This window comes from Phyllobates terribilis, unplaced genomic scaffold, assembly GCF_046119375.1.
Source record: "Phyllobates terribilis strain yellow unplaced genomic scaffold, ASM4611937v1 Scaffold_2__4_contigs__length_985480577, whole genome shotgun sequence".
In the NCBI taxonomy this organism is placed as follows: domain Eukaryota; kingdom Metazoa; phylum Chordata; class Amphibia; order Anura; family Dendrobatidae; genus Phyllobates; species Phyllobates terribilis.
Window position 1 is genome coordinate 90,221,527 of NW_027362762.1, and position 23,877 is coordinate 90,245,403.

General features: G+C 42.2%; 1 protein-coding gene across 1 annotated transcript in view; it reads left to right on the top strand.

The window, feature by feature from the left end:
• Window positions 1-22,874, top strand: part of CUL5 (cullin 5) — a 55,319-nt gene extending 32,445 nt beyond the window's left edge. Inside the window, exons 9-19 of the mRNA XM_073662202.1 lie at window positions 2,751-2,881; window positions 3,057-3,164; window positions 5,867-5,931; window positions 7,104-7,236; window positions 9,283-9,414; window positions 11,358-11,481; window positions 12,933-13,108; window positions 13,888-14,049; window positions 14,127-14,245; window positions 19,018-19,141; window positions 20,223-22,874. Of these exons, the coding sequence (XP_073518303.1) occupies window positions 2,751-2,881; window positions 3,057-3,164; window positions 5,867-5,931; window positions 7,104-7,236; window positions 9,283-9,414; window positions 11,358-11,481; window positions 12,933-13,108; window positions 13,888-14,049; window positions 14,127-14,245; window positions 19,018-19,141; window positions 20,223-20,417 (1,469 nt within the window). The 3' untranslated portion in view covers window positions 20,418-22,874. The remainder of the gene's footprint in view (window positions 1-2,750; window positions 2,882-3,056; window positions 3,165-5,866; window positions 5,932-7,103; window positions 7,237-9,282; window positions 9,415-11,357; window positions 11,482-12,932; window positions 13,109-13,887; window positions 14,050-14,126; window positions 14,246-19,017; window positions 19,142-20,222) is intronic.
• Window positions 22,875-23,877: the final 1,003 nt, after the last annotated feature.

A 23,877-nucleotide genomic window follows, 5' to 3' on the forward strand; every position in this document is an offset into this window, starting at 1 on the left:
TTCTGAAAAAAAGGACACCACTAAACAGAGGCCAGACGGAGTCCAGAGTAACTCTGCTGCCTCATTACAGTGAATGGATCCTGGAGGGGTTTCATCTGAATTACATCACTTGGAAATTTAGATGGAAACCCCGATGTAAGTGCTCAGCCTAGAGCGCCGGATAAATGTTACGTAAAATGTTCCCAATAAAAGCTTCAACTCAGTCCTCAAAAAAAGCTAGTCCCCACTCAGGTCCATCATCTGTTAAAAATATAAGGGACTTCCAAGTTACTGGTAGCAGAAAGGCTCTGGAAAAGCAAAATGGTCCTTGCCCCCCAAAAGAAATTCAGAAAATTTTGTGCTCCCAAATCCAAATGCCTATTCTACAATAATTTGTTCTCCAATTGTCAAATAGCACTCCGTCCCCCCCAGATCTCGCCGTATGGCTGAGCGGTACGATACAGCCACATATTGGGTATTGACACTTTTAGAAGAAATTGTGTGACACATTTCGGCACCATTTTTACCCATTGCCCTGTGTGAAAATGTAAAATCTGAGGGTAAAACATTTTTTTGTGGTAAAATTATAATTATGCTTTTTTCACTGCCCAATGGTATAAATTTAAAAATTAAAAAATGCTCACTACTTCCCTAGATGAATTCCTTGAGAGGTGTAGTTTACAAAATGGGGTCACTTGTGGGGGTTTCTGCTGTTTTGGCATGTCAGCGACTCTTCAAATGTGACATGGTGTCTGCAACCTATCCCAGCCAACATAGCGCTCCTTTCTCTTCCGAACCCTGCCGTACACCAAAGCAGTGGTTTTCCCCCACATATGGGGTATCGGCGTACTCAGGAGAAATTGTACAACAAATTTCATGGTGCAATTTATCCTATTACCCTTATGATAATGCAAAATTAGGGAATGAAAAACATTTTTTATGGGAAAAATGTGAAAATTTTATTTTTACGGCTCAATATTATAAACTTCTGTGAAGCAGCTGGGGGTGCAAGGTGCTCACCACACATCTAGATAAGTTCCCTAAGGGGTCTAGTTTCCAAAATGGTGCCACTTGTGGGGGGTTTCCACTGTTTAGGCACATTAGGGGCTCCCCAAATGTGACATGGCGTCCGCTAATTATTCAAACAAATTTTACATTCAAAAAGTCAAATGGCGCTCCTTCCCTTTCAAACCCTGCCATGTGCCCAAACAGTAATTTGCCTCCACATATGGGGTATCGGCGTGTTCAGGAGAAATTGCACAACAAATTTCATGGTGCAATTTATCCTGTTACCCTTATGATAATGCAAAATTAGGGAATGAAAAACATTTTTTGAGGGAAAAATGTGAAAATTTTATTTTTACAGCTCAATATTATAAACTTCTGTGAAGCACCTTGGGGTTCAAGGTGCTCACCACACATCTAGATAAGTTCCCTAAGGGGTCTAGTTTCCAAAATGGTGTCACTTGTGGGGGGTTTCCACTGTTTAGGCACATCAGGAGCTCTCCAAACGCAACATAGCGTCTGCTAATTATTCAGACAAATTTTACATTCAAAAAGTCTAATGGCGCTCCTTCCCTTCCGAACCCTGCCGTGCGCCCAAACAGTGGTTTTCCCTCACATATGGGGTATCAGCACGCTCAAGAGAAATTGCACAAAAAAATTTGGGGTCCATTTTTTCATGTTACCCCTGTAAAAATAAAAAAAATTGGGTCTAAAGTAACATTTTTGTGAAAAAAGTTAAATGTTAATTTTTTTCTTCCACATTCCAAAAATTCCTGTGAAGCACCTGAAGGGTTAATAAAGTTCTTGAATGTGGTTTTGAGCACCTTGAGGGGTGCAGTTTTTAGAATGGTGTCACTTTTGGGTATTTTCTGTCATAAAGACCTCTCAAAGTCACTTCAAATATGATGTGGTCCCTAAAAAAATGTTTTTGTAAATTTTGTTGGAAAAATGAGAAATCGCTGGTCAACTTTTAACCCTTATAGCTCCCTAACAAAAAAAATTTTGGTTCCAAAATTGTGCTGATGTAAAGTAGACATGTGGGAAATGTTATTTATTAACTATTTTGTGTGACATATCTCTCTGATTTAAGGGCATGAAAATTCAAAGTTTGAAAATTGCAAAATTTTCAAAATTTTCGCCAAATTTTCGATTTTTTTACAAATAAACACAAGTTATATCGAAGAAATTTTACCACTATCATGAAGTACAATATGTCACGAAAAAACAATCTCAGAATCAGGGGAATACGTTGAAGCGTTCCAGAGTAATTACTTCATAAACTGACAGTGGTCAGAATTGAAAAAATTGGCCCGGTCACGAAGGCAAAAACAGGCTCTGGCGCGAAGTGGTTAAGCAAAAACATTAATTAAAAAAAAAAGCTTCCTACAGGTCCATCAGAACCATATTTTACCATACAACGAAAAATTAAAAAATTATGGCAGAAACGTATTATTATTGATTTTCTTTTGTTTGTTTTCTTACCATTTTATCACACTTCAAATTCTTTTCCTGCTTTTTCAGTCCATTGTAAGGTAAAATAAACGGTGTAATTCAAAACTAGAACTCGTCCCGTCCATAAACAAGCCCTCATACGGCCATGTTGGCCGAAAAATAAAATAGTTATGGTTGTTTTGGAAGAATGGCAGGGGGAAAACGTAGCACAAAAAAATGAAAACTCACCTGGCAATGGAGGAGTTCCTCTATTGATGGTCTTATGTGAATATAATAGTGTGAAATATATGTTGTTTTCTTTGGTTCATTCTTAGAATTACATTTAATGTTTTCGCTGATGGATAAAGTTCCTAATGGGATTGAGCCAATGTTAAAGGACTTGGAAGAACACATTGTGAGCGCTGGATTAGCGGATATGGTGGCAGCTGCAGAAACCATTACTACTGTAAGTATCCTGATTGCCGCGATGTCAAGGTTATAGTAAATATGAAATGACAGACTTATTGTAGAACCATATTATAGGGAAGTTGCCACAAACCATAAATGAGTGACTGCAGAATAATGCAATAGTAAATTATTTTCATTATTTCCTTTTTTTTTTCCTCTTGTGTCTTTACAAGGATTCAGAGAAATACGTAGAACAATTACTGACGTTGTTTAATAGATTTAGCAAATTAGTTAAAGAAGCTTTTCAAGATGATCCAAGGTTTCTCACAGCTCGGGACAAGGCAAGTTTTTTTGTTTTTTTTAAATGTCATTTTTATTTTCTGATTCTGTGTAATTTTATTTTAAATTGTAATTCATTATTGACATTTAGAATACAAACCTCAACAAAAGAAAAAAAGGGAGGCCAAAGTTACATAGGTGGTCATACAAGCAGTACAGTTCACATTGGAGTAAATGGGTACAAGAAATGACCGTCGTAGACTATGACCTACATCATCCTTAAATTATGGATAAGGCACTCAACTATGTGTTCAGTAAAAATGGCAACCTTATAAATTGCTTTGTAGGTCAACTACTCGGGCAACTCCTTTCACAATCACTATATCTTTCCCATGTAAATTAATAACTATAATACTCACTTCATTGGCTGGCGCCGTTCCAATTATGTCAGCTCCTGGTATCTCGGAGATCGCGTGACATAATGTCATGGGAGCACTGCAGTCATTCAGCGGCTGCTTCACTCTCACCTCCTTCGGACAAAACTGACACCCCGAGGAAGTCAGAGAGCAGAAGTAGCTTGCTTCTTCCATTTGTTAGTTTCTTCCAAAGAAGTGAGGGTGAAGCAGCTGCTGATTGAATGCAGGACCCCGAGACAATGGACCGACGTTCCTGGAACGGTGTTGGAATTGAGAATTGCTGTTATTATTTTACATGGGGGAAATCTAGTGATTGAGAAGGGGTTGTCAGAGTAGTGGACCACTCCTTTAACAAGTATCAGCCAGAATGGAGGATTATCCCATAAGAGAGTAGTTCATGTGGATTTTTCAACCAACAGAAACATTTTGTATAGTATTTATAGATGGTCATATTTTGAGTGTGAAGCAAGTGACCAATTTTATAATTGGTCAAATATACAGTTGAAATCAGAAGTTTACATACACTATATAATAAGACACATATGTATGTTTTTCTCAATATCTGACATGAAATCTGAATAAACCTTTCCCATCTTGGGTCAATTAGGATTACCATAATTTTTAATATTTGCCAGATGCCAGAATAATATGAGACATAGAGAAGCTTCCAAACACATGACATCATCATATGGGCAGTCCAGAATTGTTTAAAGGCATAGTAATCTTAGTGTATGTAAACTTTTGACTTTGCAGTAAGTAATAAAAATGCCTTAAAACATTCTCTCTCTCTCTCATTATTCTGGCATTTGGCAAATGTTAAAAATGATGGTAATCCTAATTGACCTAAAACGGGAAAGGTTTATTCTGATTTCATGTCAGATATTGAGAAAAACATGAATATGTGTCTTTATATAGTGTCTGTAAACTTCTGGTTTCAACTGTACCTACTAGGGTCCATTAACATATCAGAACTGTAAATTCTTTGTCTGGTCTCCATATGTTTGATGGTGCACACTTTAGTCCATAACAACAAAGCCAACAACTGTTGCTGCTTTTCATTGAGGTAGTTATTGAGTTTTCAAAATGCCTATGCCTTCTCTGACATCACTTCCTGCTCTGTGGCTATTGGTGGAATCCTCACTACACAGACTTCCTGCTCTGTGGCTATTGGTGGAATCCTCACTACACAGACTTCCTGCCTTCTTCATGTGCTCTGCACTATTAATAGCATTTAATATCGTATTAATAATTTAATATAAAAATACTAAAGTGAATCGATTAAATGTTTTCTCAAGCATAGGTACATGGAAAGGCTGATGCAATCTGTAAGCTAAAGTTTAACCTACGCAGTCTACTACATCGGATTTTCCGCCTCCAGCAGAAAATCATGCATGTCAAAGCGCACGTTCGCTCTGCTGGCACCATTATAGTCTATGGCCCTGTCGGCGCATTTGTCTGAATCCCGTTTTGCGGTTGGTTCGGACTTATGCCCCGACGGGGCCACTGAGCGTTTTCTCTAAACGCAATATAAAAGCACCCGAAAAGGGATTTTCACTACTGAGATTTTGATGGCCTACACTTATGATAAGTCATCATTATCACATATGTTGTGGTCGAACACCTAGCACCTCCACTGATCAGCTGTTATCAGCACCAGTGATGGCCGGGAATAGTGTATTGTGGTGGAACTGCAAAGCTCTGTACACTGTGTAGTGATTGTTTCTCGGGTACAGCAGATAGCTGGCCTGCAGCACCTGAGAGCGCCCACTACAGTGTACAGAGCCTTGTATCCCAGCACTGCACACAGTTGATCATTGGGGGGACCATGATGTTGGCCCCCCAACCAATATGATATTGATGACACATCCTTTGGTCTTTTATTTATTTACTTATTTATTTTACTAACTTGTATAGCGCCATTAATTCCACAGAGCTTTACAGACATTATGGGCACTGTTCCCATTGGGGCTCACAATCTACATTACCTATAAGTATGTCTCTGGAGTGTGGGAGGAAACCGGAGAACCCATAGGAAACCCACGCAAACACGGGGAGAACATACAAACTCCTTGCAGATGTTGTCCTTGGTGGGATTCGAACCCAGGACCCCAGCACTACAAGGCTGCAGTGCTAACCACTGAGCCACCATACAGTGCTAACCACTGAGTCACCGTGCTGCCCCTTTTAATACCAATAGTTGACAACCCCATTAATTCCTTTGCACCTATGAGTACTAGAAAATAATGCGTAAAAAATATAATGAGACCATGAACCATTGTTAGCTCCTCTTGTTTTGTTTTTTTGTCTCTTTGTATTTTTATTTATTTCTTTTCTGTCATCCATTTCAGGCATACAAGGCCGTTGTGAATGATGCTACAATATTTAAGCTGGAATTGCCGCTAAAGCAGAAAGGGTAATATTTTACTGGCAATATTTCATATTTTCAGTCATTTTTCATAAAAGGTGAATCTTGGCAAAGAATGTTGTTCAATTTTTTATTTTAAAATATCCCCCCCTCCTACTGATTTTATTTACTCCTTTACATTGACTGTACATTAAACCAAAAGAAAACTCCCTTTTTTTTTTGCTTCCAACTATTTAGCTGTGTGTGACAGGCAGGTCAGGTCCAACCTCTCTCATTGCAGCCGAAATTCAGCAGAATTGTGATTTTAGCCTGGCTATGAAGAATTAAACCAATAGAGGACTTTAAAAAAAATGTGCCCCAACACTAACAGGCATGTAGTTACTAGCAGAGGCAACTACCTGACTGTTGTACCCCGCACCGGTCATTGTCTGCTACTGCCGGAGATTCAGCTGCTCCCTGTCAACAGAGCAGCGGTTTCTCTTCCTGTTGACAGGACAGGACTACTGATGTCATATTGATTGACAGCTGGCTTCCCCCAATTCGGCAGCGGGGAGCCGGCTGTCAATCAGCAGGACACCATTAGTTCCACCCTGTCAACAGGATCTTACTCCAGTCACCAACTGGAGTAAGATTTCTGGCATGCCACTGGTGTATACTCTTAATTCATTAAGCATGCGCCTCTTAATAAATCAAGAGCATCTGACTTCTACATACCCCAGCATCAAAACCAGTAAGAAAATCGACGGTCTCGTTGAATCAGAGCTATATCCTTCGACTGCAGTTTTGCTGATAAGTTGTGTATAATAGGAATTTTTTATGCTTGGACATCATTCCGATGATAGTTTTTCACTTAGATCTTCTGTCTTTGTTTTTGACGGATAGAACATTGACCCACCATATATTTGTGGCTGTTCACTCTTGTTTTCTTTTTTTGTGGACCTTGTGTTAGCAAAAAAAAAAAAAGTGTTTTTTTTTCTCATTGTAATGGGAAGAAGTTTGCACTTGTCTATTTTTTTTTGTACACTAAAATCAATATATTTCATTTGAATGAAATTGGTAATTTTTTTTTCTTTCGTGTATGAGACAAAATGAACATCTGAATGTGGCCTAAAGAAAAGGGCAGCATGTCCAATCTTAGTGCACAGTTAGAATTGCAGATACAATGGGAGTTATAACCCTTTATTATGTGACTAAATTTTATTTTATTTTATTTTTTATAGTGTGGGATTGAAAACACAGCCTGAATCAAAGTGTCCTGAATTACTTGCAAACTACTGTGATATGTTGTTACGAAAAACACCTCTTAGTAAAAAACTGACATCTGAAGAAATTGAAGCAAAACTCAAGGAAGTGGTAAGAGTCAATTAAGCAGTCGTCGGATTTCCATTATATATTTGTGTGTATGAATATACTGTATATATGTGTGTGACTCATTTAATGTTAGCTTCATTGAAGAGAAATGTGCTTTTCTTTCAAAAGGAATGAAAATTCTAAAATTACCTGAAACTTTTGAATATGTGTGTGTATATATATATATGTGTGTATATATATATATAGTACAGACCAAAAGTTTGGACACACCTTCTCATTTAAAGATTTTTCTGTATTTTCATGACTATGAAGATTGTACATTCACACTGAAGGCATCAAAACTATGAATTAACACATGTGGAATTATATACTTAACAAAAAAGTGTCAAACAACTGAAAATATGTCTTATATTCTAGGTTCTTCAAAGTAGCCACCTTTTGCTTTGATGACTGCTTTGCACACTCTTGGCATTCTCTTGATGAGCTTCAAGAGGTAGTCACCGGAAATGGTCTTCCAACAATCTTGAAGGAGTTCCCAGAGATGCTTAGCACTTGTTGGCCCTTTTGCCTTCACTCTGCGGTCCAGCTCACCCCAAACCATCTCGATTGGGTTCAGGTCTGGTGACTGTGGAGGCCAGGTCATCTGGTGTAGCACCCCATCACTCTCCTTCTTGGTCAAATAGCCCTTACACAGCCTGGAGGTGTGTTTGGGGTCATTGTCCTGTTGAAAAATAAACGATGGTCCAACTAAACGCAAACCGATGACTACCTCTTGAAGCTCATCAAGAGAATGCCAAGAGTGTGCAAAGCAGTCATCAAAGCAAAAGGTGGCTACTTTGAAGAACCTAGAATATAAGACATATTTTCAGTTGTTTCACACTTTTTTGTTAAGTATATAATTCCACATGTGTTAATTCATAGTTTTGATGCCTTCAGTGTGAATGTACAATTTTCATAGTCATGAAAATACAGAAAAATCTTTAAATGAGAAGGTGTGTCCAAACTTTTGGTCTGTACTGTGTGTGTAATATATATATATATATATGTGTGTGTATAGATAGATAGTGTATGTGTGAAAATTGCACTGCAGTTGTCATCCGCACTGCTAGAAAATAAAACGGACATGCCTCTGTGTGGTTTGCAGGGAAACACATGTAAAAACAGAGACATGCATAGGTTATAATGGGTACGTGTGGTATTCGTGAAAAAAAAACGGATGCCACACATCCTGGAAACACGAACGTGTGAAGGAGGCCTGAGAGAACTAAGCAGAGGCACAGTTCTGCCCTTTCCTGACACTGGCCGGTCTGATCGGTGCAGTGCAGAAGAGAAGGCTACCAGGACAAGCTCATCACCAAAGCTTCTATGATGTTGCAGATTGTTACTAACTGAAGGATCTTTTTGGTCATGTGCTCATTCACATGCCTCGAAGGACTATCAAAGTGTGTACGTGCGCATGTTAATGTAGCTGAGCTATGTGTGTTGATGTAACTGAGCCGTGTGCATGTTGATGTAGCTCAGCCGTGTGCGTATTTGCAGCAGAGCTGAGTGTGCATGCAGCTGTGTTGTGTATGTGTGTGCGCTGCAGAGTGTACATAATGTGCTGTGAAGCTACATGTGTATAGTGCATATGCTGCAGAGAGGATCAAACAGTAGATTTATTACCTCCCAATTCTACCCTAGTGCATTAAATTCTGTGGTTTTAAGTAATTTGTACTATGTGAACTCTGGGTACATCTTATAGCAAGGTACATCCCATTGTCCAGAAACTACTGTAAGTCTTTTACATGGGTAACATTTACCAACCACAAGATACACGGAGCTTCATTTCTCAGTCAGTCACTACCAATAATAGGACTGAGCTGTAATACGGAGCCCAGCCGCTCCTGAAGGTACGGAGCTGTACTGTATGAAGCAGTGTGTGCAGTGATGGGGACACGATGCTCTATGGAGCTGTGCCGCCCCTTTAAGTGGGGGTTCAAAATCTGTTATCAAAACTGCAATAAAACACTCCACGTGTGAACATAGCCTGAGACTTATGCTGTGTAATGTAAATGTAATCACACTTGCTGTTTCTGCTTTTTACAGCTGCTGGTGCTGAAATATGTTCAGAACAAAGATGTGTTCATGAGATACCACAAGGCTCATCTCACCAGACGTCTCATCCTGGACATCTCTGCCGACAGTGAGATAGAAGAGAACATGGTGGAATGGCTCAGGGTAAAAGAGAACTTTACCACAATTTACATAAATGCTTTAGGCAACTTTTAGACTTGATATTTTTTTTTTATGAAGTTTCATCGCTGCCTGGCAGATCACTGGTCTCTATTCTCGACAGCGAGCTGCTGTTTTAGAAGCTCAATTTGGTCTTTACAGTCCGATGGCCGCATTTTGTGGGAGAAAAGCAAGAAACAATTATAAAACTCCGCTGATGTCGCAAAAACCATAGCACTACCCAAACAGTTGATTTTGCTGGACGAGGCCTTGGCTACCGTGATCAGTGGCCACTGTGGCAGATTAGCTGCTTAGTGGTTGGCAAAAAATGTTATCATTGCAGTCCGAGACAAATGTTCTGTTCACACAGGGCTTCTGTTCTTTAAAAAAAAAAAAAAAAAAATTCTGTACAGCTGACATATTACCAAGCACCCAGAAATTCCTCAATTAAAGGGAATCTGTGAGCAGGTTTTTATTAATGTGTAGCAGCATAATATAGAGACAGAGAACCTGATTCCAGGGATGTTTCAATACAATCAGTGTTTTATCAATAGGAGATTATCTCTGCAGGACTAGGTGTCTCGTGCTAGTCAGTCAGGCTCATCTGTAACCTCGCCCCCAGCAATGATTGGCAGCTTGCTGACCATGTACAGTGTACACAGGAAGTTGCAAGTCAGAGGTGTGGGCGGTGTTATACACAGCTCAGCATTTCAGCGCACTGCTACATCTACAGCAGAGAAAACAGGGATTTTATCAGAACTGCAGCAAGCAGCCCAGTAAGTGACACATAGCTGGAATCAGAGTCTATGCCCCTACACAATGCAGTGCTCAGATTACACAGCAAAAACCTGATGACAAATTCTTTTTAAAAAGACACTTGGACAAACAGATCCTTTGTCTTCAGACAGTTTCAGCCATCTAAAGTGCACATGATGTATTCCAGTTTATGGATGACAGTCCAATACTCGGACTGAGTGAGGACCAACGAAAAAACCAGAGCAGGAAGGAATTACTGTCCGCTACCCAAAACCTCACTAACTTCAGACCTCAAAACAGAAGTTGCTTTACAAACTCTACTTTCCTAGGGAGCCCAGCTTTTCGGGATTCCTTATACCTCACTGACTTTTCCTGGAAGTAATATTTACTTTCTGGAGCCTAAAATGTATAGGAGAAGAATCTGGGTCAATAATAGCCATCCCCAGCCGCCTGTCCCTGCCGCTCTCTCCCCCCGGCCGCCTGTCCCTGCCGCTCTCTCCCCCCGGCCGCCTGTCCCTGCCGCTCTCTCCCCCCGGCCGCCTGTCCTGCCGCTCTCTCCCCCCGGCCGCCTGTCCTGCCGCTCTCTCCCCCCGGCCGCCTGTCCCTGCCGCTCTCTCCCCCCGGCCGCCTGTCCTGCCGCTCTCTCCCCCCGGCCGCCTGTCCTGCCGCTCTCTCCCCCCGGCCGCCTGTCCTGCCGCTCTCTCCCCCCGGCCGCCTGTCCTGCCGCTCTCTCCCCCCGGCCGCCTGTCCTGCCACCATCGTGCAACACAGGGTTGGATTTAATGTTCCCATACAGGAGCCGCTTGTAGAAAGATGCGCTCCATTCTGACACAAAGAAGGAGAAACAGAGCGCCCCCTCTTATTTTCTCATATCCTAATATGTTATATGGGTAAGATGACAACCCCTTTGAAAAGTTATTATTGTATTTCTGGTGTTTTTTTTGCATAGTTCTGCTTCTATCCAGGTGCTACTCTTAAGAATTGCATCTCTGCAATATTCCAGTGCTTGCTCTATGGTTTCCATTACTCCCCATTGATTTTAATGTTTCCAAACTTATGCAGCAGAATGGCCAGAATCTCGTCTTTGACTTCTGAATTCCTTATTTCCACATTAAGATAGTTTTTGTAATTCCTGTGCTCTGACATGTGGAGATGGCATTGCCTCATGGAGGTCTCTTATGTTTTGTCTGCAGGAGGTGGGAATGCCCGCAGATTATGTCAACAAACTGGCTCGAATGTTTCAAGACATTAAAGTTTCTGAAGATTTAAATCAGGCTTTTAAGGAAATGCATAAAAATAATAAATTAGCCCTTCCAGGTAGGTTTATGAGATATGTCTGTCTCCACACATGTAAACGTTCATCCGTACTTTGAAAAATACTGATCTTACAGATAATCGGTAATGTGCAGCATGTATATGACGGCTGTACGGTGCACATAAATGCAATGACCAATGCTATGTGCATAGTAACCGAGATGCCGGTGTCGCTATCCTGGACCAAGACCCTTTGATCCTTTTTTCCATATGCGATATAGGCCATTCAGAAGATTGTATTATAAAGTGAGATGCGGTATATTAAACCTACTTACAGAGTAAATGCCCCTTTTTAGAAATGTTTGACATGTCAGTGATAATCCCAGATTGTGATAGGTGGGAGCAGAGTGCTAAGAAACTCTGAAACTAAGTGGACGAGGCTCTCAGCCGAACACTAGATTTGGGAGAATTTATTCGATTGGAATTGAATTTTTCAAAATAGAATGTGAATTTTTTTTTTTTTTTTTTTTTAGTAATTCACTCTGCAAATTCAGCAAATTGGTGGCCAGCTTGCTGTCATCTTCCTAAATCATAGATGGCCAATAAAAGGTTTAAAAAAAAAAAATCCTGATGCTCGTCTCTTCGACCACTGGTCGTTCTCCCCCATAGGGTCCTCAGCAACTCTTCGCTCCAATGTACCTTCATACTGTGCAGCGACGAGGCCTGGAACGTCTCTGCGCATGAAGGTTGTAAGGACGTCAAGTGCGGAAGCCTTTATTTCTCAAAAACTTCTTCCATGACCGCATTGGAGGATGTCGTCCACACCCTATTGGGGGACAGGAACACAGAGAGGTTAAAAATCCCCTTCCCACCCTCAATCACCAGTGTTTTCCTGTCCCCCTTGGGGCATGGAGAGGTCCTTCAGTGCTGTCCGGCTGGCGGGGCAGCATTTGGTAATGAAGTAAACTTGCCGGGCAGCAGTCGGTCGGTGTGCACCTCCTCCCTCCATGCTGCTCCCGTTTGGGATGGCCCCGGTCTTCCTGCGCCCCACAGAGGGTAAAGCAGGCCTGGGATCTTCATGCTGGAGGCCTGCTTCAGCTCTCCGGTATCTCCCCCTTCCTTCCGGCGGTCTACATCTTACATTTATTATGGTATGGGATCTCTCCAGACCCCAGAACATAATAACAAACATTCAGTTTGTGGAGCATTAAATTTTTCCTGCAAATCGAATCCACACAATTTTATGAATTTCAGTTTCCCTAGATCCTCTCATCTCTACCGAATACCTTTCCTTTAGCTCTACTTGGGGAGGTGCGGTCACCTGAAAATGGCCCATCTTCCCAAGGAGATCCAAAGAGGCACAGCAGTCCTCCCACTTCATTAGGGTCTCGGCAACGGATTCCACCAATGAAAACTTTTAAGGTGTGAATGACATATCAGAAGTTTATTCATAGTGCAGTTGCTTTTTATCTGGATTATTATAATTTTTTTCTTTTTTTTTTTTTTTTTTCCAGCTGATTCTGTGAATATTAAAATTTTAAATGCCGGTGCTTGGTCGAGAAGTTCTGAAAAAGTATTTGTTTCTTTACCCACTGAACTGGAAGACCTTATTCCTGAAGTAGAGGAATTTTATAAGAAGAACCACAGCGGTAGAAAACTGCACTGGCACCATCTGATGTCTAATGGCATTGTACGTATGAGCGGTAGGAGATTTGCCATCGGGGTGTCCTCTTGACCGGATCTTCCCAAATGTCTACACAAAGGGAACCTGTCACCGGGTTTGTGCTGCCTCTGATTCCATCTCTGGGCTATCCTGCGCCCGCTGCTGCTGATTGACAGCGAAGAGTTGTTTCGGAATTGACCATTTACCTAAAACTAATATAAAATATAGAAGAAGGGAAGAAAAAAAACAACTAAACACTTTTCAATAAAAATATCAGTGAAATTCTCCACCGTTAACGAAGCCATCAGCAATTGGATAATGTGACTACCTGATGTGATATTACTGAGGCCGACTCCGTGCACAAAGCAGCCAGAGAGTGCCATTCTAGAACGGGCGGATTTTAATGGGGTTTTACACTACTTAGATATTGATGACCAATCCTCAAGATCGGTGGGGGTCCGACATCTGGGTAACTCCACCAATCAGCTGTTATCTGGTCCGGTGACTTTTGGAGCTGACCTGCAGTTCACGGATTTTTGGGTGTCGCAGAGAATGCAACTGTGCTTCCAGAACTGACAGATGACAGCTGATCAGTGGCAGTGCTGGATGTCGGACCACCAATATGATATTGATGACCTTTCTATGTCATCGATATCAATGTATTGGACAGTCCCCTTAATGGTTAGCTTTTATTTTATACAGGCTACTTATTGGGCAGCCCCTCTTAAACTCCTCTGCTATATATTGGTGCACTGTGTGATTACATGGCGTGATGCCCCTAAATATCCATTTATTCATCTTTGTAGATCACATTTAAGAATGAGGTGGGTCAGTATGACCTGGAGGTGACCACATTTCAGCTCGCAGTTTTATTTGCCTGGAATCAAAGACCTAAAGAAAAAATAAGCTTTGAAAATCTTAAATTAGCCACAGAATTGCCGGATGCCGAGCTGCGGAGGACCCTGTGGGTATGTTCTAGTTCGCTTTCTTCATTCTGTGTGCACGGTTTGGCAAAGCTAATATTAACGATTTCCTCTGTATTTAGTCGCTAGTAGCATTTCCTAAATTGAAAAGGCAAGTTCTGTCGTATGAACCGCAAGTGAACTCCCCAAAAGACTTCGCTGAAGGCACCTTGTTTTCTGTGAACCAGGAGTTCAGCTTAATGTAAGTACTTTAGGGCCGGTCGTCTCGTTTCTTGCTGCTGTTTCTATTTCAGAGGGCAAATGCATGGGGTTATATCAGCTAATAATGTCTAACTGTGACCAAATGTCTGCAAACTGATTGACAACTTGTATTCCCAGTGGTCGTGCAGACAGCAGACGTTTCACCAGAGCGGCAGTAAAACGAGCAGTGGTTCTGGTTTCCGTCAGATGTAGAAACAATTAATGGGGCGACGGGGTGCATGGCTGATCACTGCTATGGTAAAATTCTTCCTTACAGAAGGGACAGGGGGGCTCAATACACCCATTCTTGTGATCTGTAAGGTTCCAGCAGTCGTACGTGTTCTCACGTGGCATTTTGTTTGTGCAGGTTTTTTTCAGCATTTTACAGTACTAGTAAAAGCTATGAGATTACAGAAATCCTACAGCGGTTTTGAAGATTTGCAACATGTCAACTCTTTGTGTTTTTTGACCCATAGAAAGCAATGAGAGTGCAAAAGAACACATTATACCATTTGTGCTAGGATTTAGGATTTTCTGCCATTTTTGGGGAATAAAACTAACTCTAGTAACGTACCGTGGACTAAGCACACACGTAATCCACCTTAGAAATGCAGCAATAAAGAATGCAGCTATTTGCTACTTTTTATCCGCATCGTTTTTACTGCCAAGAGTGAAGGTTTTGGCTGCAGAGAAATAAAGATGCAAAAAATGCCACTTGTGAACGTAGCCTCAGTGAGGCAAGTTTGTTTTAGGAAAATTCCTTTAAGCGCACCCAAGAAAGAATATGTATGTGTGTACAGGCAGCCATTGGTTAATGGTAAATGGGACTGGAGCCATCTCATCGTCTCTCATCTTGGGCCCTGTAAACCAAGTGGCACAATATTTTTCTGTCCCATTTGTTCTACAGAAGCAGATTTATGAGCCAATATAATATGAAAATCAGTGCTGATCAGAGTTTATTTTAATGTGTAAGGTGTATTACAGCTGCCTTAGTCCCCCTAAATCGCTGCCATGTCTCTGCCCCACACTATTCCTGTGGGGCAAATAACCCCTTGAGGCTTTCTGATTTGTATGTACTTATATAATCAAGCTTTATTCTGCACTCGCATTATGCAAATATCTCCAAACCGGTCCAGCGAAGCATTGATTCCCCCTAGTCCTGCTTCCCATCTTGTAAGCACACTCCTCTGTGTGTGATTTACGTTACATTTCTAAAAGCAATGTCGCTGTCAGCTCCAGGCAAACCTTGCGCAGTACTAATCCGGCGGACCAGATTGCCTACTCAGAGAAGTACCTTTCGGCGTATCTTAACGCAGCTGCTTGCTCAGCTCTTGCGGCTGGCAACATCGTCACGATCCGCAGGGTCTTATGGCTGAAGGCATGTAACTCGGACTCTGCATCCAAGAAGTCTCTCACCAGTCTCCCTTCCCAGGGCTTCTGACTCTTCCGAGAAGTGCTGGACAAGATGATTTCGGATGCCACAGGGACTTTGCTTCCACAACAGAGGGCCAAAAGTCCACCTCCGAAGAGACGCACAATTCAGTTTCGCTTCTTTCAGAAATTCTCAGTCTGGAACAGCAACCGCCAGGAGAAAACTCCTGCCCACCAGGAAAAGAGGAGACCCTGCGTCAAGCCAGCCTCCTGTTTGGCGTTCACAAAGCCACCAGTGCAGATCCTCCATGCCCGATTCAAACAGATTCTCATCGACATGACGGGGCACCCCCACTCAGGAAGCCTCTCTGGGTGGGCGGCTGCCTTCTTCTGTAATGGTACGAGTGGCTCTTGGTAGTCAGCGACGCTTGGATCAGGGACGTAGTCTTCTACGGCTACAAAATGAAAATTTCCACCCTCTCCCACACTCTTACTTTTTCGTGTTCTGCCCTGCAAAGAACCCTTCTCTCATTCCCGGCTTCTTCAAACCTATCGATTAGCTCCACAAGGCAAGCGTCATCATTCCCGTTTTCCCTCATGAACTCCTTTTTTCTTTTTTTTTTTTCTTTTTTTTCTTTTTTTATTCAAACCTGGTTTTGGTCCCAAAGAAGGATGGCTCCATTCATCTTTTCCTGGACCTCAAATTATTGAACAGACTCGTATTCATCTGTGTCACTTCAGGATGGAGTCCCTTAGTTCTGTAATTGCTTCCATGGAACCCGAGGAGTTACTATGCTCGGTGGACATTCAAGATGCCTATCTGCCCATACCCATTTTCCCACCTCACCAAAGATTCCTGTGTTTCGTAGTTCAGTTCACGGTGCTGCCGTTTGGCCTAGCCACAGCACCCAGGGTTTTCACGAAAGGTAAAGACAACTGTCATGGACATACTTCGGAGCAGAGGCGTTCAGCATGTCGTAAGAGTCTGCAGATCACTCTGGACACCCTCTCTCGTCTTGGCTGGATCATCAGCAGTTCAAAGTAATCTCTGACCCCGGCCCAACACATAGCTTTCCTTGGAATGCGGTTCGACACTGCACGGGCAAGCGTCTTTCTGCCCAAAGAAAAGTACTCAGCCCTACTACACGGAATTCGCTCTCTCAGATGTCCCTCTCCATGCTCTCTCAGGCTCTGTATGAGCTTTCTGGGCAAGATGGTAGCTTTAATGGAAGCAGTCCCATTTGCTCAGTTCCGCACATGCCCCCTACAGCTCTTTCTGCTATCAAGATGGGACAAGTCCATTTGCTCCCTGGACTGGTTTGTTTCTCTTCCTTCCCAAATCAAGAGGTCCCTGTAATGGTGGAAATGCACTCCCCTTGTTTGTCGTGGAAGATCTTTTCTATAACAGATGCCAGTCTACTCCAGATGGGGAGCAGTTTTTCAAGACCGAAGAATACAAGGCCGGAAATTGGCACTGCTCATCAACATTCTGGAACTCTGAGCAATCTTCCTGACTCTTCTTCACTAGCAGGACCTTCTCTCCGGCTGTCCAAACCGACAATGCCACGGCAGTGTCATACATCAACCGCCAAAGAGGAACTCTAAGTCGAGCGGTCATGTCAGAAGTGTCTCAGATCCTGGAACGTGCGGGCAATCTCAGCACTACACATTCCCGGAATGAACAACTGTGCCACCAACTTTCTCAGCCAAGAGGGCCTCACTGCAGACGAATGGTCCCTGAACCAGTCAGTCTTTGACAAGATCTGTTTCAGATGGGCAACTCCCAACGTTGATCTGATGATGTCCAGACAAAACCACAAGGTTCCCCAGTTTGTATCCAGTTCTTGCGATTCTCTAGCCGTCAACCCCGACGCTCTGGCGATCTCCTGGTCCCAGTTCTCCCTCTCACACCTGAAAGGAGTTCCCTCATGGCTCCAGACTGGCCCAGAAGACCTTGGTACATGGAAGTAATCAATTTTCTTGCTGAGACTACGTGGAAACTTTGGGATTTCCCATATCTTTTTTTCAGGGTCCTCTCTTCTAACAGAATTCTCAGTTGCTCAATTTAATGGCACGGCTGTTGAAACCCGCAGTACTGAGATCCGCTGGTTTCTCAGATCATGTCATCCAGACCATGATCGGGGAGAGTAAGCCTTCTTCCTCTCGCATTTACCAATGTACATGGAAGGCCTCCTTCCGCTAGTGTGAAGCCAATAAGGCCACGGCCGTTGTTTTTGCGCTACCATCCCTTTTGGCCTTTTTGCGGTCGAGCCTTTGGGTCAGGTCTCGGCACTTTCCGTTCTGTTTCAGAAGAATCTGGTGTCTTGTCCTCCGATCAGGACCTTCCTTCAGGGGGTCGCACACTCTGTTCCTCCTTACCGGCCCCTGGTAGAGTCTTGGGACCTCAAGCTAGTTCTGGACATCCTTCAGGAGTCCCCATTGAAACCGCTACGAGAAATCCTTCATCTTCTGGAAGGTTGCCTTCCTGGTAACCATCAATCAGATGAGTGTCCGAACTTTTTTAGGTACTCACCGTAAAATCTTTCTTAGAGCCTTCATTGGGGGACACAGCACCCGCACTTGTGTAAAGTTATGTTGGTTTTGCTATGTTATTTTCAGCTATTTTCTTGATTTCTGTTGCTACTCCTACTGCTTGTACACTAACTGATTAACTTCGTGCCAGTCGGTGGGGTGTACACTGCTGAGAAGGAGCTAACTTTTTGCATAGTGTCAGCAGCATACACCGGTTTGTTTTCTGTGTTCCCCAATGAAGTCCACGAGAAAGATTTTAGGTTGAGTACCCAAAATCATCTTTTTGGCAGAAAGCATAGCTATGTGATCTAGACTCTCCCAAAACATTGTTGGCCCTTCACCCGATGTGATTAAACACGTTCAAAATTCATTATAGAGTAAAATGTGCTTGACTACATTGACCTGATGATTGTGTTCAATGATTGTTCCGCCATCAACCTATTCCTAAACACTATGGGGGCCCATTCATCAAAGATTTCAGTGGCTTAACAGCTTTTAAAAAAAAATGTGACTTTTGGTGTTTTCATGGATGTTTGAATCCGTTCCTGCAAAATGGGGTTAGAGCCGGGATCGGACAGACACTGAAGAAGCATTTCTGGAGCAGCACATGCCACTTAGGAGAGGCGCTGAATTCATGATGGCATGAGCTTTTTACTCCTGCAAAATGTGCCATGCCAATCTTGATGAATCGCCCCCAATGCATGGCCTTGCAATATTCTGCTGAAAGTATATCCGTCTCACATTCGCACTATTCGTCCTATTTGTGGAATGTGGTAACAAACAGAAGATCCGACATGCACATGGAAAACCTATCTCTTTACACCTCTCCACTGTCCACTTTTTACAATTTGACTTCTCTTTTTCTTGCAGAAAAAATGGAAAAGTTCAGAAGCGAGGAAAGATCAATTTGATTGGCCGTTTACAGCTGACGACCGAAAGGATGAGGGAAGAAGAGAATGAAGGCATTGTGCAGCTACGAATACTGAGGACACAGGTACATGTGGGCAGGGGACATCATTGGTCTAATTATTTTTAGACAATATCTCATTATAAAATGCAATCTGGGGAATCTCCTAATCCCGGTGTATGTTGCGCAGCAGTCATCTCACTAGTGGTCAGTTGTCAGCAGCGCTTGACTTTCTCCAGCAGCTCTTTAGGGAATGAGTGTGGCAGAGGTGTGCATGCTCAACCTCTTCTGTATTCAGATGGAGCTTTGCAGAGCCCCATTCTCAGGATTGGAGGGGGTCCCAGCGATCAGTACATTATCCCCTATTATATCCAATGGGAATACATGTAAGATTGCTAGGGTCTAACCACTGCAGTGTCCAGTAAATGGAGCCATGGTGCTCTTCTCTGGTCAACACTGTGTTCACCTCTATGGGGGTACCTGTACAGCTATCTACGCCAGGACCATAGAAGAAAAAAGAAAGTAGTAAAAATTTGTGCATGAAATGTATATTTTTTTTCCTTCATTTTTACTAAGACTTTACATCAGTGCTAGTCCTAGTGGAAGTAGCTACCACGTAAATCAATGTTCAATCCTATGACTAGCATGTTAGTCAAGTTGCAAAGCTCTTTAAAGGGGTTACACATTTCGAAATAGTTTCTTAATGGGCCCAGGGTCTTACAAAAAAAAGTTCAAAAACCAAAAATACAGCACTGGTCCAATAGGAAAGTATTTCCTTCTTTTTTCAATCTCTTGCTGGTCTCCTGGCTCTCTGCAGCTCATCAGTGACCACCGATTAGCTGTTGTGGTCACCACATGATGCCAGGAGCAGTGCTGGTCTAGGAAGAAAGTATGGGTGGGTTTTTTTTGTTTACTTTTCTACTTTTGCACCATTCTGTATCCTTTTAAGAAACTTTTTAAAAGTAGGGTACAATCCCTTTAAAGTGTTGGACATTGACCTTGCGAGAAGCTGTCTTCACTAGGTGGAGTGTTCCTAGTAAGACTCCATACTCTGAAGGACTCGTCAGAGACCCCAAATTTGCTAGTCTCTGGCAGTACCATGCCTTGGTTCCTGCTCCTATGAGTGTGTTTTCCTAAAAGTCGTCCACTTTTTTCTTTTTTTCTTTAGGAGGCCATTATTCAAATCATGAAGATGAGGAAGAAAATCACGAACGCCCAGCTCCAGACAGAACTTGTAGAAATTTTGAAAAACATGTTTTTGCCACAGAAAAAAATGATAAAAGAACAAATTGAATGGCTTATAGAACACAAATACATCCGAAGAGACGAGTCCGATATCAACACCTTCATATACATGGCATAATCTCCCGCCTGACCTATCTGGATGACGTGAGTGCTGGAGCAGGACAACTCGAATATTTATGCTAAAAGCAAACTGACTGCGGACTTTTGTATCGCATAAATATGACGGTCCCCCCTGCCTTACATTACTAAAGGACGAAATCCTATTGCCAATGTCGTTCTGCCAGCATGACAGCATCTTTCACATCGCTTTTACCAGCATGCTGTTTTAATGGAGAGTCGTTTTGGAAGAACTTGTGAGCTTGTAGAGTTTTTTGTTTTTTTTCAACCATGAAGCTTTAGTGTTCAGTTTTTTTCCTATTTTTTTTCCCTGCCCAGGGGACAGGATTATCACATTTCATAATGCACTGATTATTGCTGTTACTGTTAGACTTAAAGGAAAAAAAACTAAAGAAAAAAAATTCTCCTAAAAGAAAATCGCACTTTCATAAGAAAACATTGCATTAATTTAATCACTGTCCTTTGTTTTTTTTTTCATGTTCGTGCACAACTTTTGTGACTCCTTTACGCTTATCATTCATTTTGGAGAGGTTCGTATTAATTAGTGGTTCTGTCTGCTCTCCTGGCATCCCTGTTTTACTGAATGCTCGTTTTCCTTATAAAACAGCAAATCGTGGTTAATCGTCGCTGTACTGTGCCTTCCCTCTATTATTCCTCCTGGAAATATGGGCATCACCATTGCACTTGTGTTTCTGCCAACTTTGACACTGTCCAATCAATGCTGACAGTATTGGACTGTGCAGGAACACACACTTTATTAGGAATAGTAACATCCATTTGTCACTTTATTCATTTTTTTCCAGGAGGAAAAACAGAGAAACGAGACAATACAGAGTTCTGAAACGAGGTACTCCAGAATTGGTATTTTGTTGGTGAGAAACAGTCGGAAGAGCTGGTTGGTCCTCTTCAAAAAGTGCTTTTGAGGTTTTCTCAAGGTGTGGTCAATGCAAGGATACACTGTAAAAGTGTAAATGATCCTTTTAAGGATAAGTTCACACGGGCATTGAATTTCTCGGATCAGTCATGTCGGCAGCTCCATGTGTTTGTCCGCACAGTTAGACAGTAAATTGGACCAGACTAGCGCATGCTGCCATTTTTTTTTTTTTTATCTGGGTCTGTGTTAAAATTAGCCAATGTGCTAGTGCCCATGGGGTAACATCGGTCCATGTCTGGTCAATATGTCATCCATTGTTCACCTGGACCAAAAATACCCCCATGGGAGCTTAGCCAAAGGCTCCGTTTTTGATCTCTGTAGCAGGTTCGATAGTAAGAATAATGCGGTATCGCAAACTCTAGTCTTCTCGTCACAAAGATGGACACCCAACGGACCCCATTATTAGTGATGAGCGCAAGTGCTCATTACTCGAGTTTGCCTAGGGGAGTGACATCTTCGAGTCCTCGCGGCTGTTAGACAGCCACAACACATGTGAAGATTGCCTGTGTTTGTCAGGCAATCCCCGCATATTTTGTGGCGGCCACGGGGACTCGAATGTGTCACTCGAGCACCCATGATAATCTGTGCATACCCGAGCAACCTCGGCAAACTCGAGTACGGAGCACTTGCGCTCATCACTACCCATTATACATCAACGGTGTCCAATCGAATGACTGATCTGGCACCCATGACCATGCACGTGAAACGGGCTTTACACCTACTTGTCGTTTCATGCCAATAGTAGATACTGTTCGCTTAAAACTGAAATCATTAGCACAGAAGCTTCATGCTGACCAGTAAGGCTCTGGGCACGTCGTTTTTGGCTACATGCTTCTGGAGTCTTCCTTGAAGCAAACCACTGATATGTCCTATGCACCCAGCATATGCTATAAGAGTGGACTTTGGGCATATGGTGGACTGCGACATACTTTTATAGGACTGCGTAGTCTACAACGCTTTCCTATGCAAAGGAACATTGAAAAAAACAAAAGATGTCTTTTTAATATGGCTGACATATATGCCTATACAGTGGAATCCTCCCAAGGTGTACCTACAACATAGTGCTGTGAGCAGAGCCTATTAGCATAAAAAATACACATCAAAAAGTCATTGGCACTTTCTCCCGTTTTTATAGGACAATGTCACCTTTTGTTGAAGGCCTCTTACAGCAAAGACTGCCATCATCAGGACTGTATTGTACATGTATGCATTTGTATATACTTATGTCTAGATACGCTCTTATGCATCCAGACATATATTTTGTGTATTCACTTTTCCCATATACTCACACATATGTGTGTATATATATATGCATGCGGCTGTATATATATTGTACATATGTATGTGTGTGTGTGTGTGTGTGTGTATATATATATATATGTGTGTGCGTGCGTGTTTGTACATAATCATGATTTTCACAAAGCCAACACAATCAGCTCTAGGATGTATATCTAAATAAATTAAATATTTGCACCGGGTATTTTTATATAGTATTACTTCTGCATAGTTATTCCCAAAATGAGTCTTTTTTTTTTTTTTTTTTTTTTTTTTTTAAATCCATGAACCTGTCTATCGGGCCTTGTAACTTCTGTAGAGCAGGAGGTATATTTTTATGTTGAAAGGGTTTTTCCCATGAACAAAAGTTCATTTTAATCAATAGATCTTGGAATTATAATAATTTTCACAATTGGATGTGTTTAAATAAAATGTTCCTGTGCTGAGATAATCTTATAAATGTGCCCCTGCTGTGTAATGGCTGTGTCTGACCGTACAGGAACATGGTCTGATCATACCACATCTCCTGGGCAGGGGAGGAAGCAAGAGAGAGTATACAGACAGGACAGCACGGGATCACATCTAATTCTTTCTGTGAGGTAAAACATTTCCCGACCTGTTTTTAAACAATGTTTTACCTCACAAAAAGAATCAGCTGTGATCCCCTGCTGTAATGTCTGTACACTATTTTGTGCCTTCCCCTGCCCAGGAGCTGTGGTATGATCAGACCATGTTCCTGTACGGTCAGACACAGACATTACACAGTACACAGCAGGGGCACATGTATAAGATTATCTCAGCACAGGAACATTTTATTTAACCACATCCAATTGTGGAAATTATTATTATTCCAGGATCTATTGATTAAAATTACCTTTCATTCGTGGGAAAATCCCTTTTAATGAATGCGTACGGTCGGTGTCATGGTCTGTGTACAGACAGCAATTTCCGGTCCGGCCGTGTAAAGTTTGCCCAGAATTCGGCAGCCACATATGCGTATATTGAGTGTGGGCCCGAAGGATGACGACACGCGAATGTGTGAGAGCGTCTTTAGTGTTTAATGGAGCTGCCCACTACAATAGATAGGCATTGTATTACATTGGTCGTTACTAGACATCCATGCTGGGCAAAGACACCAATAACTACATGCCCATTTGGGCCATTTTTCTGCAGAATATGGATTCATGGAAATGCTGGTTCCTGTACATCGCCCATGTAAATATCCCGGAGATCAGCTGACAATTGATCTAGT